The sequence below is a fragment of the Talpa occidentalis genome, unplaced genomic scaffold (genome assembly GCF_014898055.3).
Source record: "Talpa occidentalis isolate TD23 unplaced genomic scaffold, MPIMG_talOcc4v2.1 talOcc4.3, whole genome shotgun sequence".
Taxonomy (NCBI): Eukaryota; Metazoa; Chordata; class Mammalia; order Eulipotyphla; family Talpidae; genus Talpa; species Talpa occidentalis.
The window spans coordinates 54,898,686-54,913,828 of NW_023603184.1; the positions used below are offsets into that span (position 1 = coordinate 54,898,686).

The window sequence follows — 15,143 nt, forward strand, 5'->3', positions numbered from 1 at the left end:
AGACTGTTTCCAGTTTTTTGACTATTATACTGCAGTTTGTTTCCATCCAAGTATTTATGTTGGCTTCAGTGTTTTAAAACTAAACCTAAAACATTAATGTTTAATACTCTTCTGTGTTTAGGTCCTATCCAGTAATGCTTTTTTTTCTGGGGGATTTATTTATGCATATAAGAGCTAGAGTGCAGGTCAGAGGTGTGTGTGTGGGGGGGTGAGAGGATTCACCAGAGAGGGGGGAACAGAACAGGCAGATACACCATTGAGGGGAGTAGCAGGTGAGACAGGAAGGGTCTGCCTTGCCATGTGATTCACCTCCCTGGATGGGAGGGATAGCTTCACAGTGTTGACACGCAACCCCTTGCATCACGAGGGAGGCCCCAGTAATGTTCTTTTTCTAAACTTTAGTTTACCAGATTTTAATAAAACCAGAATGACTACAATTTTCAGAAAAGGCTGATTTAGCTTTCTGGAGGTTTGACATCTGTTTCATAAATGAAATAGAGTCAATTATATGATGAAAGACGAAACTGGACTTTCAGTGGTCCACTTAATGCAGTATATATACACATGCTGATTTTTAAAGATGCGCGCCTGAAACCTGTTACAATGCAATGTTAAGTCAATGAAAACAAAAAAATCTATGGAATAGACACTTTTGTTACCCACATTTTTCTTTTTTCTTTTAGATTTTATTCATTTATGCATACAAGAGCTGGGGTACAGGCCAGAGGTTAATGTTAAATGGGGGGGGGTGGTGAGAGGATTCACCAGAGACAGAATAGGGAGCAGAACAGGCAGATCTACTGAAATACACTGCTGAGGGGAGCAATGGGGGAGGCAGGGGAGGTCTGCTGCACCATGTGAGTTGCCCCATGGCCTGCCGGGGATAGAACTAGTGCTGCAGTGGCTGTGGACACCTTCACAGGCTGTGTCTTAACCCCCTGCACCACCAGGGAGGCCCTGTTACCCACATTTTTCAATTGATAACACTGGAAAGTATCAAAGAAATGAGGCTGCCTAAGGACACAAAGATTATTTCCTTCAAATATTAAGGACACTGGTGATTTAGAAATCTTATTTCAGATACTGAAATAATTTATAAAAATATTTTATTTTTGCCTTAGTCAGCAGTTGACATAAAAAAAGCCAATGTTGTTCTTTCCCCAACTTTTCACTTGAATCATGAATGTATTTGGAGCCAAAGGTGTTCTTCTAAGCACAAAGCACAAAGATGTGAAGAGTAAAGGCCTATTTCCTGTTTGAAAAAATAAAAGATAATGTTTATCTAAAGTGTTTCCCTCAGCTAGCCTCAGATCACATGACTTCAATGAAGTGACTCAGGAAGAGGCAGGTTCTCTTCTTCCAAATCAATCACAGAACACCTGATGTAAGCAGCAAACCAGAGGTTCAGACACGAAGCTTCACATGAAGGTCCTTCAAAGATCTTTGTGTCTGGCCTGCAAAGGAGTCTTAATTTGGGAGTGACAAAATAAGTGCTTTAGGATTATTTACTCCAAATCTACATTTAGTAATAGTCTAAGGAAAAAGGCAAAGTACCTGTCAAACTCAAGGCTTGGCCCCTACAATACATTTATCTCCACATCTAACTGCTTTCCATAACAGGCTTTTCCCCAATCTGCTGAGGTAAAGTATGATGATGCCAAGGGTTTCTCAGTCATTAAAATCATCATCCCTTAAGAATTTCAAACAATGATACCGATGTGGTTTAATTCTTCTTTTTGCATTTAGGTAAGACTATATCCTATACCAGTCTTATTATGTTCTAGTACAATTTCAAAAATTAGAAAACACACTGAAATTAAAATATGAAATGTTAGGAATCAAAAATAACACAGGGGCCAAAAAGTACAGTATGAGGTAGTCAAGAGTGTAGCTTATATGCACATCACCCCACCTCACCCCAGTGACGAGACCAGGAAGCCACAGGCAACCACAACATCGCCTCACCATAATTACATGGTCATTATGGTCCATCAGAAAGTCTGAAATAGCAACCTAGACCTAGACCAAGACAAGTTGCTCATCCAAAGGAAGCCTAAGTGTCCTCTGCACTAGAACTTCCACGCATGGCGGCTAACACCCTGGGATGGCAGTGCTGTACTAGGGTGGCGGTTCCTTCAGCACGTTGTCAGGAGATCAATATTGAAAGCTGCGCTTAGTCTGGATATCATCAAGTATCTGCTGGAGTTCCTCATCTTCAAATCGCCCCTCCAGACTAGAAAAAGAAAACAAAGAGTGTTTCAGCCATAACATTTCTCCACCTCTGCATTCACCCCTACTCACTGACACCTCATCAACTCACTTTCCTCCCTTTCCTTTTAAAAACATCATAGTTTTTCAAATACATAAAAGATATAGAAAATATGGGCTTCCCCGGTGGCGCAGCAGTGGAGCGCAGGGTTGCGAAGCTACCAGCAGCTTCTGCCATGCTGATTCGATCCCCGGCAACCGGAGGAGGGTCCCACATGGTGCACAGACCTCTCCTGCCGCCCGCTGCTCCCCTTAGCAGTGTACTTTGGTCCTTCTGCCTGTTTTGCTCCCACTCTGGCTCTGGTGAATTCTCACCCTCCCGCGCTTCTGACTGTACCCAGTGCTTGTATAAATAAATAAATAAATAAATCTTAAAAAAAAAAAAATTACTTAAAAAAAAAAAAAAGATATAGAAAATAAGTTAACTTTAACAGTTATCCCTACTTTATTTGAATTTTAACAACATAACAGGAACTGATGGCTCTGTGCAAATAGATGCTCCTCCATTCAAATACCTTCCCCCTCCTCCCCAGAAGTAACTACTTTCCTTAATTTGGCATTATTCCTGTGTATAGTCTTTTATTCTCATCTCTCTCTCACACATTTATAAGCAATATGCAGCACTGTATCAAAACTTTAGGGCCTCCCAGGTGGCACAGCGGTAGAGCGCTGGGTTGCGAAGCTGCCCGCGGCCTCTGTGGCGCCGGTTCGATCCCCGGCTGCTCCCCAGCCACCGGAGGAGGGTCCCACATGGCGCGCAGACCTCTCCTGCCGCCCACTGCTCCCCTCAGCAGTGTACTTTGATCCTTCTGCCTGCTCTGCTCCCCACTCTGGCTCTGGTGAATTCTTTCACCCTCCCGCGCTTCTGACTGTACCCAGTGCATGTATAAACAAAACAAACAAACAAACAAACAAATAAATAAAAAAACATGCCTCTATTAAAAAAAAAAAAAAATCTTTAAAAAAAAAACCAAAAAAACAAAAAAAAACTTTAATAGGGGGCCTCCCTGGTGGTGCAGCGGTAGAGCCCTGGGTTGCGAAGCTGCCCACGGCCTCTGCGGCGCTGGTTCAATCCCCGGCTGCTCCCCGGCCACCGGAGGAGGGTCCCACATGGCGCGCAGACCTCTCCTGCTGCCCGCTGCTCCCCTCAGCAGTGTACTTCGGTCCTTCTGCCTGCTCTACTCCCTGCTCTGGCTCTGGTGAATTCTCTCACCCTCCTGCGCTTCTGACTGTACCCAGTGCATGTATAAACAAAACAAACAAACAAATAAATACAACATGCCTCTATAAAAAAAAAAACAAAAAAAACTTTAATAGGGCCTCCCCGGGTGGCGCAGCGGTTGAGCGCTGGGCTGCAAAGCTGCCTGCAGCTTCTGCAGTGCTGGTTCGAGTCCCAGCCACCCGTGAGGGTCCCACATGGCGCGCAGACCTCTCCTGCCGCCCGCTGCTCCCCTCAGCAGTGTCTTTCGTCGTTCTGCCTGTTCTGCTACCCGCTCTGGCTCTGGTGAATTCTCTCACCCTCCCACGCTTCTGACTGTACCCAGTGCTTGTGTAAATAAATATATAAATCTTAAAAAAAATTTTTTTTTAGGGCCTCCCCGGTGGCGCAGTGGTTGAGCGCTGGGTTGCGAAGCTGCCCGCGGCCTCTGCAGTGCCGGTTCGATCCCCGGCTGCTCCTCTGCCACCGGAGGAGGGTCCCACATGGCGCGCAGACCTCTCCTGCCGCCCACTGCTCCCCTCAGCAGTGTACTTCGGTCCTTCTGCCTGTTCTGCTCCCCGCTCTGGCTCTGGTGAATTCTCTCACCCTCCCGCGCTTCTGACTGTACCCAGTGCATGTATAAACAAAACAAACAAACAAAACAAATAAATAAATAAAAACATGCCTCTATTTAAAAAAAAAAAAAAAAAATTAAAAAAAAAAAAATTTTTTTTTAATAAAAAAATTTTGGCATTTGTTGACATTCTAGTTAGTCACTTTCTTCACTGCGATGTAATAAACAGTATATGATCATTCCCTTGTTGTCTGACAATTGTCAAGTTTTTGCTACCACTAATGATGCAGCATGAAATACGTATCTCCTTATGAACCTGTGTGCACTGTTCTCAGGGCAGGTATCTAGGAGTGCATTTTTGGGTGACAGGGTATATTCATCTTTAACTTTACTAGAGCTAGCCAAATTGAGCTCAAAAGCGATTGTACTAATTTGCACATCAGTGAATGAAACTTTTGGCTGTTTCATGTTTTTGCTAACAGTTGCATGCTATCAAACCACCATTTTCAAGTTCTTAAAAAGGTATTCTTACTAACCTTGGGATCAGGGCCTTGGACTCTTCAGCAGTCTCCGGGCAAAGATTGGCCAAACAGGCCAACTCAAACTTGTGAAGTTTTTTCTGGAGCAACAAGCTGATCACAGGAGAGAAAGTTAAAACAATCAAAACTACTGAACAGAAAAACGGATCATTGCAATCTCTATTCTTAGTGAATAGGAAGTTACAAAGAAATAAGGGAAAGACAGGGGCCTCACTGGTGGCATGAGGGGTTAAGTCTTAGCACTATCATGCTATCACTAGCCACTTCAACACAAGTTCAATCCCAGGTCAGGGAGCTAACCCACATGGCTCAGCAGACCTCTCCTGTCTCGGCCGCTGCTCCCCTCAGCAGGGTATTTCAGTCAACCTGCCTGTTCTGCTCCCCACTCTATCTCTGCTGAATCCTCTCACCCCCCGTACCGCTGGCCTACACTCCAGTACCTGTATACATAAATAAATAAAATCTTAAAAAAAAAAATTAATGCTACCATCTTAGAATCTATTCCAAATATTTTTGTTTTAGGACATAAACACACATTGTTTTATAAGTTTTTGTTAACTTTTAAAAAGCTATTTTCATTTTGTAAAAAAAATACTATAATCTTAGTACATGAGAAGAGGTTCATAATGCCAAATATATATGTACCTGGAGGGATCTGTGGTAAAATGAACACATGCTCATTTACAAACAGTACAAAAAAAATAGCAAGAAAATGAAATAACCTGAACTTCTACCAGAAATAAGCAATGTTAATATTTTCACGGAGAGTCCCTCACCTTCCTTTCTTTGATTTTTAAAAGGAATCATAACAAATGTTATTTTGTAACTGGCCTTTTTTCACTCAACATAATAGCTGTTTTCCATGCTGGTACACATAGAGCTCTGCCTGAACACAGCATTCTATTGAAAGGCTGTGACATAATTTATAATCAAACTTCCTGATGCTAAACATTTCATTTGTTTCCAAACATTCACCATTTGAAATAATATTTTTTGGGGCCTCCCTGATGGCGCAGTGGTTGAGCGCTGGGTTGCAAGGCTGCCCGCAGCCTCTGCAGCGCCAGTTCGATCCCCGGCTGCTCCCCAGCCACCGGAGGAGGGTCCCACATGGCGCGCAGACCTCTCCTGCCGCCCGCTGCTCCCCTCAGCAGTGTACTTCGGTCCTTCTGCCTGCTCTGCTCCCCGCTCTGGCTCTGGTGAATTCTCTCACCCTCCCGCGCCTCTGACTGTACCCAGTGCTTGTATAAATAAATTAATTAATAATAAAAAAAAAAGTGTTCATGAAATAATATTTTTTGAACATCATTGTGAATGCACTTCTTTTTTTGGTTTGTTTTAAAGATTTATTTTTATTTATGTATCCAAGAATTGGGATGCAGACCAATTCTGCATGGTGGTGCAGGGGATGAGAGGATTCACCAGCTAGAATAGGGAGCAGTGTATCTACTGAGATACACTGCTACATGTTTTAAAGAGAAGTTCCTGGAAGTAGACTTATTTATTTATTTAAAAAGATTTATTTATTTATGCATACAAGAACTGGGGTACAGGCCAGAGGTGGGGGGGGTGAGAGGATTCACCAGAGACAGAGTGGGGACAGAACAGCAGACTGACTGAAATATGCTGCTAAAGGGAGCAGCGGGTGAGACAGGAGAGGTGTGCTTTGCCATGTGGGTTAGCCCTGGGTGGCTGGAATAAACTTGTGCTGCTGAGGCTGTGGATAGCGTCACAGTGCTGTGCTTAACCCCTTGCACCACCCAGGAGGCCCTCAATCACAATTTTTAATGACAATATAGCAACCCATCAAATGGATATACCACAATTTATTTAACTATTGAATATTTAGGGTTTTTTGTTTGTTTTACTCTTGGCTATCATAAACAGCTATCTGGAAAGTATATGTACATATATACTTTTTGTCCATCACTTTTCCTTCAGGCAGTAATTCTCAGACATTTTCACAAGAGTAGAGACAGCAAGTACCCCTGGGCAACCTGGGCACAGAGGTTCAAATGACTCTGCAACTACAAGTTTTGAAGACTCATGATTTTATTTAAGAATCCATATGTGTTGTTTTACTCCAAATATGCTGGTATCTGCTTGATTTAATGTAGAAATGTGTTAAATGACCTACTATCAAGTAAAACTTATACTTTAGGAAGATGTGCTCCTTTTCCATCTGCCTCGGCACACTACTGTTTCCCAGGGTACAGTCAACCCAATCTGAGAAGCAATGCCTTTGAAGGCTCAAAGTTGACCATCTTTTGAAACGTAAGCAAAGATCCAGAAAGAATGCTCCTGATTTATACTTATTAGCACATAGATACCTAAGGCATTTCAGGTGAATAATAAATAATCCCACTTTCAGGCCTTTTGCTAAGCACGGGGGTTAAAGTCTCAGAGCTATCAAGCTATCGCCAGCCATTGCAGCAAGAGTTCAATCGCTGGCAGGGAGCTAACCCACATGGCACAACAGACATCTCCTGGCTCACCAGCTGGTCCCCTCAGCAGTGTATTTCAGTACATCTGCCTGTTTTTTGTTGGGGTTTTTTTTTTAAGGATTTATTTATGCATACAAGAACTGAGGTACAGGCCAGAGGCACAGGGGGACAGGATTCACCAGAGACAGTGTGGGGAATAAAACAGGTGGATCTAGTGAAATACGCTGCTGAGGAGAGCAGCGGGTGACCCAGCAGAGGTCTGCTGCACCATGTGGGTTGCTCCCTGCCTGGCCGGGGATTGAACTCGTGCTGTAGAGGCTGTGGATAGCTTCACCATGCTGTGCTTAAGTCCTTGCGCCACCAGGGAGGCCCAATAAATAAATCTTTAAAAAAAAAAAAAGGGGGGGTCCTCCTTGGTGGCACAAGGGGTTAAAATACAACCTATGAAGCTATCCACAGCCACTGCTGCACAAGTTTGATCCCTGCCTAGGGTGGCACCCACATGGCGCGGCAGACCTCTCCTGACTTGCCTGCTGCTCCCCTCAGCAGTGTTTTCAGTAGATTCGCCTATTTTGTTCCCCAAATATGGTGAATCCTTCATCCCCCCAACCTCTGGCCTATACCCCAGTTCTTGTATGCATAAATACATAAATCTTAAAAAAAAAAAAAAGCAGCAGCAGGTGGTCAAAAAAAATTTTAGCCTTATAAGCAATTTTTTAAATTCTGAACAAGATTATTATCTACTTACATTAAACACATAAGTGATGGCCATGGGAAAGGGAGTTTGGATTGGAAAAGGAGAAAACATCTTTTTACCTGCAGGTGTCCAATAGTTTGAATAAAAACTTTCTTTCCAGCAACAGCTCTCCTGCCTTCCTGTGACTATGCAAATGTTTCTCTTCATCAAGCTTCTCCATTTGCAAAGAAGCAGAATCTCCTCCCAAGACTCCCTGGCCTGTGACTATGGAGGCTTCTCTTTTAACAAACCTGTACATTAAAGGGGCAGCTCTTTCTGCCCTCTTATGTCTGTGCATGCATTCTTACTTCTATTCCCTTTTTTATAATAAACCCACCCTTTTGAATGAAAACAAAACACCTTTCTTTTTAGCACTCACCTACGAACACTGGCAATAGTCTCTCTATTTTTGAAACGGCTGAAGCGGGCGGTATAGTTTAAAGTTTTCATGAAGACATCAGAAAGTTCCTGTTCATCTTCTGCACTCTCATTCTGCTGTTTTCGATGCTCCAGAAGCATGTGAACTTCAGAATTTAGAAGAGTCTCAGCTGTTTCAAACTCTGTGAGAAGCATAAATGTCAGCTAAAAATATTCCTTCAAAAGTCATCTTCTAAATGTTTATTTTGCCTTGAGACTAATAGCAAGTCTCAGTACCTGCAGAAGTCTAGAGGTCTCACTCTCACAATTTTACCCTCATCCAAACTTGTATACCACAAGGCACATGAAGTTGCTGACACTAAAATTCAGCTCAATTGGGTGAGACAGTTATTAGGGTCAGAACCTGACCTAGCCATGCTATTTATGGCACCACTATTCTAATTAGGTGAATTAGTGATTTAAAAATGCAGCTTAGGGCCTCCCAGGTGGCGCAGTGGTTGAGCGCTGGGTTGCGAGGCTGCCCACGGCCTCTGCGGCGCCAGTTCAATCCCTGGCTGCTCCCGGGCCACGGGAGGAGGGTCCCGCATGGCGCGCAAACCTCTCCTGCCACTCGCTGCTCCCCTCAGCAGTGTACTTCGGTCCTTCTGCCTGCTCTGCTCCCCACTCTGGCTCTGGTGAATTCTCTCACCCTCCCGCGCTTCTGACTGTACCCAGTGCTTGTATAAATCAATCAATCAATCTTGCATAAATAATGTTTTTTAAAAAATAAATAAAAATGCAGCTTAACCAACAATTTCCCTCTAGCTTGCATGAACTAATAATCTTTCTACTTCCATGGTATTAACACTAATCTCAATTTAATGCCCCTCCCTGGTGGCGGCAAGGGGTTGTCTCAGCACTATGAAGCAATCCGAAGCCATTGCAGCACTGAGTTCATCCCAGGCCAGGAAATAACCCACAGGGTGCAGCAGACCCCTCCTGTCTCGCCTGCTGCTCCCCTCAACAGTGTATTTCAGTTCCATCTGCCTGTTCTGCTCCCCACTCTGCCTCTGGTGAATCCTCTCATGCCCCCACCCCCCACCCCAGCTCTTACAGGCATAAATAAAATAAATCTTAAAAAAAAAAAAGAACTATTACATATTATGGAGAGTCAAGTGTTTAGAAATACACATTAATAATTTATCTCAGGGGGCCTCCCTGGTGGCGCAAAGGGTGAAGTCTCAGCACTATGAAGCTATCTGTGTACCCCCATCTCTGCCCTATACCCCAGCTCTTGTGTGCATAAATCTTTAAAAAAGCAGTAATTTTTCTCAGAGATTCTCCTCCCAATACTGTTCACCTGTGACTATTCAGCTGTCCATTTTTTCCTAGTAAACCTGTCCTTTAAAAAATTTTTTTTTGCCTCCCCTGGTGGTGCAGCGGTTGAGCGTTGGGCTGCGAGGCTGCCCGCTGCCTCTGCAGGGCCGGTTCGTACCCCGGCAGCCCATGAGGGGCCCACCAAAAAAAAAAAAAAATATATATATATATTCTTCTTCTTTTTTTTTTTTTAAAGAATGTATCTCCAGGGCCTCCCTGGTGGTGCAAGGGGTTAAGCACCGCACTATGAAGCAATCCGTGGCCTCTGCAGCACCAGTTCCATCTCCCACTGGCTAGGGAGCATCCCACATGGCAAGGCAGACCTCTCCTGACTCGCCCGCTGCTCCCCTCAGCAGTGTTTCAATGAATCCACTGTTCTGGTCCCTGCTCTGTCTCTGGTGAATCCTCTCACACCCAGCGTCTCTGGCCTGTACCCCAGCTCTTGTATGCATAAATAAATAAATCTTTAAAAACAACAACAACAACAACAAAAGAATGTATCTCCAACTGTGTTTTTGTACCAGTACAAAATTATGGAGCAGGCACTGGGTTTGAGGTCAGAAATCTCTATCCTCTGTATTTCACTAAAATGTAGTTTGTCATCTACGGCTAATTCAAGTATTTGCCAGCACATACGTCTTGTCTTTGATTCTCATTTAAACTAATCCCTTTGCCCCCCACCTGTCTCTCCTTTCCCGCTATGGAAAAAATCAATCCTCTTGGCCTAGGTATAAGCAACCTTTTAAAAAAAAAAAACATTTTAAATATTTATTTATGCATACAAGAGCCGGGGCACAGGCCAGAGGTGCGGGGGGTGAGAGGATTCACCGGGGCCGGAGGGGAGCAGGCAAACTGAGGAAACACCGCCGACGGGCGGCGGGCGGGGGAGGGTCCGCCGCGCCGCGCGGGCAGCTCCTCGGCGGGCAGGGAGTGTGTGCCTCAGGGGCTGCGCGCAGCTTCCCAGGCTGCGTCTGGACCCCCCGCGCCACCAGGGCGGGCCTGTTACCCACATTTTTCGACGGACAACACTGGAGAGTATCAAAGAGGTGAGGCCGTCTGAGGACTGCGCTCGGCGCGGCGCTCCCCGGGGAGGCCGCGGACAGGCGGGCGGGGCCCAGGCCCTGCGCACGCGAGGGGCGACCGCGGCGGGAGCCCCACAGTAGGCGCCGCCCCGGCCCAGGCCCCGGACGAGGCCCGCGAAGACACGAGCGCGACGCGAGCAGCACCCGGGGCGCCCAGGGGCGCGGCCTCGGCCACGCGGCCCCCTCGGCCCGGCCCGGGCGGGAACGGCGCCTCGTCCCGCCCCGCGCCCCGCGGCCTCCCCGGCACACGCCCACCGGGACGCCCGCGCCCCCGGGCCCCCGCGGGCCCCCGCCCCTCCCCGCGGGCCTCCCGCCCCGGGGACCCCGCGCGGCCCGGGGAGGACAAAGCGACGGCCCCGCTGCGGGCGGCGGCCCCAGGCCCTGCCTTTGGGGAAGATGAGCTGCGAGGCGTCCTCCTCCACGTCGCCCGCCCGCGGGTCGCCGCCGCCCGCCGCCATCGCGACGCCCGGCACTGCCGCCCCCGCCGCCGGAAGCGGAAGCGCGGGACCGCGGGAGGGCGGGGGCGGGGCCGGCCGGGGCCGCGGGAGGGCGGGGGCGGGGGCGGGGCCAGAAAGCGCCCTGCGGGGGTGGGGCGACTGGGGGCCGCGGCGGTCGGGAGCCGCAGTCCGTCCTCCGCCGACTGGCCCTTTGCTTCTTACCTGGCGCGGCCTGGGCGCGAGCCCTGCAACGCAGCTTCCTCGCGCGCGGGCGGTGACACCGCGTCCCGCGGGACGGGCTTGGGGAGAGGCAGGAGCTCTCTCAGTGCTGTCCCGAGGCGCCCCCGGCGGAGAGCTGGACCGCGGCCGCGCCTTCTCTCCACAATCAGAACCTTTCATGGACAGTCATGGTTTGTCCTGACGCTCCTGAGCACGGACCTGCTGGTAGTGAGAGCCTTCAACACAGCGATTGCAACACTTAGATGATTCATAAAGAAGTAAGCAAATGAAAAATGATAGTTTTTAACCAGAGAAAAACAGACAGCTCTACAAATAAAGGCGATCATGACAGCACACAGCTTGGCCCAGTACTGCACGTATTTGGATATCCTGGAAACCATCACCCTAACAAAAAATGAACTATAAACTAGAATATCTACCTTTGATTTACATATATAATTTTTACAAAATTAATTTTTTCTGTCTGTACTGAGAGGAAAAGTGTATTGTGTAAACTAGTAGGCTATATAGTATTGGTAGAGCTTAAGTCTGTCAAAGTATTTTCCTACACGGTTCATTAGAGCCTCAGGAAGGAAGTTTTTTTTTTTTTTTTTTTAATAATAAATTTTATTGTTATATTCCCCATACAATTGCAGCCCCCCCATTCTGACCCCAATCCCTCCCCTCCCGCCCCCGCCCCCCAAAAAAGTGTCTCTGGTTCATAGTTTTTTGTTGATTTTGATTTTCACTTTCTTATAGTTATTCATTTTCCTGGTCCCTTATTTAAGTTTTCTAGATTCCTGCTATGAGTGAGACCATCCGGTATTTTTCTTTTTCTTTCTGGCTTATTTCGCTGAGCATGATCCCTTCCAGCGCCATCCATGTTGCTGCAAATTGCATGTGTTTATCTTTTTTGAATGCTGAGTAATATTCCATGGTATATATGTACCACATCTTCTTGATCCAGTCATCTATTTTTGGGCATTTGGGTTGTTTCCAAAGCTTAGCTATTGTAAACAGTGCTGCTATAAACATAGGGGTGCAGGTGTTCTTTGGAATTGATGTTTTTGTGTGCTTTGGGTAAATACCTAGGAGTGGAATTGCTGGATCATATGGAAGCTCTATGTTTAGTAGGTCCAGAAATCTCCACACAGCTTTCCACAGTGGTTGGACCAGTTTGCACTCCCACCAACAGTGCAGAAGAGTTCCTTTTTCTCCACACCCTCGCCAGCATTTGTTGTTGCTAGTTTTTTTAATATGTGCCATTCTCACTGGTGTAAGATGGTATCTCATGGTAGTTTTGATTTGCATTTCCCTGATGGCAAGTGATGTTGAACATTTTTTCATATGCCTGTTGGCCATTTGCATTTCCTCTTCAGAGAAGTTTCTTTTTAGCTCTTCTGCCCATTTTTTGACTGGATTCTTTTCTTTGTTGTTGTTGAGTCTCATCAGCTCTTTGCAGATTTTTGTGATCAGTCCTTTATCATTAGTGTTGGGTGCAAAAATGTTCTCCCAGTTGGTGGGGTTTCTCTTTGTTTTTGTTATTGTCTCTTTTGCTGTGCAGAAGCTCTTTAATTTGATGTAGTCCCAGCTGTTGATCTTTGCCTTCACTGTCACTGCTTTGGGTGATGTGTCTGTAAAGATGTCTTTGATGTGCAAATCACGTAGTGTTTCGCCTATATTTCCTTCTATATATTTTATGGTTTCAGGTCTTATGTCTAGTTCTTTAATCCATTTTGAGTTGATTTTTGTGTATGGTGTGAGGTAGTGGTCAAGCTTCATTCTTTTGCATGTAGCGACCCAGTTTTCCCAGCACCATTTATTGAACAAACTTTCTTTGCTCCAATGCATAGTCTTTGCTCCTTTGTCAAAGATTAGTTGACCATAAATCTGTGGGTTTATTTCTGGATTTTCTATTCGATTCCATTGGTCTGTATGTCTGTTCTTGTTCCAATACCATGCAGTTTTGATGATTATGGCTTTGTAGTATAGTTTGAAGTCTGGGAGTGTAATGCCTCCATTCCCTTCTTTTTTTTTCAGGAGAGCTTTGGCTATTCGGGGTTTTTTGTGATTCCATATGAATTTCATCAATAATTGTTCTATTTCTTTGAAGAATGACATTGAAATTTTGATTGGAATAGCATTGAATCTGTATATTGCTTTTGGAAGAATGGCCATTTTAATAATGTTTATTCTTCCAATCCACGAGCAGGGGATGTCTCTCCATTTCTTTGTGTCTTCTTCTATTTCTTTTAACAGTGTTTTATAGTTTTCTTTGTATAGGTCCTTTACCTCTTTTGTTAGATTTATTCCCAAATATTTGATTTTTTTTGTTTCAATAACAAAAGGGATGGTTTTTTTGATTTCTTCTTCTTCAGATTTATTGTTTGTGTATAGGAAGGCTACTGACTTTTGCGTGTTGATTTTGTATCCTGCCACTTTACTGAACTGATTGATGAGTTGAATTAGTTTTTCTGTGGAGTTTTTGGGGTTCTCTATGTATATTATCATATCATCTGCAAATAGTGATAGTTTGACTTCTTCTTTTCCTATTTGGATTCCTTGTATGTCTTTCTCTTGTCTTATTGCCCTGGCTAGGACTTCCAGTATTATATTGAAAAGCAGTGGTGAGAGTGGACATCCTTGTCTTGTTCCAGATCTTAATGGAATTGCTTTCAGCTTTTCACCATTGAGAATGATACTGGCTGTTGGCTTGTCATAGATGGCCTTTATGATGTTGAGGTATGTTCCTTGTATCCCAAGAATTTCAAGGGCTTTTATCATGAATGGGTGTTGCACTTTGTCGAAAGGGAAGTTTTTTTTTTTTTTTTGAAGTCTTTTTTTAAAAGATTTATTATTTATGCATACAAGAACTGGGGTACAGGCCAGAGGTGTGGGGGGTGAAAGGATTCACCAGAGACAGGGTGGGGAGCAGAACAGGCAGATTGACTGAAATACACTGCTGAGGGGAGCAGCGGGCAAGTCAGGAGAGGTCTCCTGCACCACGTGGGATTGAACTTGTGCTGCAGAGGCTGGGGATAGCTGGGGATATGCTTAACCCCTTGTGCCACCAGGGAGGCCCATCAAGGTAGAAGTCTTAGCAAAGAGTTCCAGGACATGCAGCACCTGGGTATTGAAAATTGACCTGGAACTCAATGTCAGCCTCTTCCTTTCATCATTCCAGCAGGCCGTTACAGAGCACCAGCTTCTTATTGGACCTTGCCATGTTCTGGCCAAGAGCTAGCTGGATAGCCAACACTTGGGATCTTCTGCACTCATACTGCAGGAGAGATGTTGGAGAGAAAAGAAAGGAGAATAGGGCCTTCCTGGTGACACAGGGGTTAAAGTCTCAGTGCTATCAAGCTATCACCAGCCACTGTGGCAGGAGTTCAGTTCCATCCCCAGCCAGGGAGCTAACCCACATAGTGCAGCAGACCTCTCCTGCCTCACCCGCTGCTCCCCTCAGCAGTCTATTTCAGTGGATCTGCCTGTTCTGCTCCCCATTCTCTGGTGAATCCACTCACCCTCCCACACCTCTGGCTTATACTCCAGTTCTTGTATGCATAAATAAATAAATCTTTTTTTTAAATAAAGAAATCTTTAAAAAAATTCTTGTGGACTGAATCACTTATGTCTTCTGCAGGATCCATATGTTGTATCCCTGCTATAAAATGATACTTCCAGTTCTCTTTATATTTATTGTTCAGAACTTCTGAATTTAAGCTATTCTTCCATAAGTTAAAAAAAAAATTGTTGGCACCTGCTGCTGGAAGTCCTCTGCTAGGTGATACAAAGGAAGCCAAAGGAATAAACACGCTATTAATACAGTCCTCAGAAATACAAAGGAATGGGTTATATGGGGGTTTAGTGTGATTCCAGAAACAGTCTTTGATTTCCAAGCAGTCTTCGGAAGGC

General features: G+C 45.3%; 1 protein-coding gene across 1 annotated transcript; it reads right to left on the reverse strand.

Moving 5' to 3' along the window:
- Window positions 1–474: 474 nt before the first annotated feature.
- Window positions 475–11,071, reverse strand: POLR2D (RNA polymerase II subunit D). Its single transcript, XM_037521810.2, has 4 exons — window positions 10,958–11,071; window positions 8,136–8,316; window positions 4,577–4,672; window positions 475–2,233 (listed from the first exon to the last, which is right to left on the reverse strand). Exons 1-4 carry the CDS (start codon window positions 11,028–11,030, stop codon window positions 2,155–2,157), a joined length of 429 nt encoding a protein of 142 aa, XP_037377707.1. The 5' UTR covers window positions 11,031–11,071; the 3' UTR covers window positions 475–2,154.
- Between the last annotated feature and the right edge of the window lie 4,072 nt (window positions 11,072–15,143).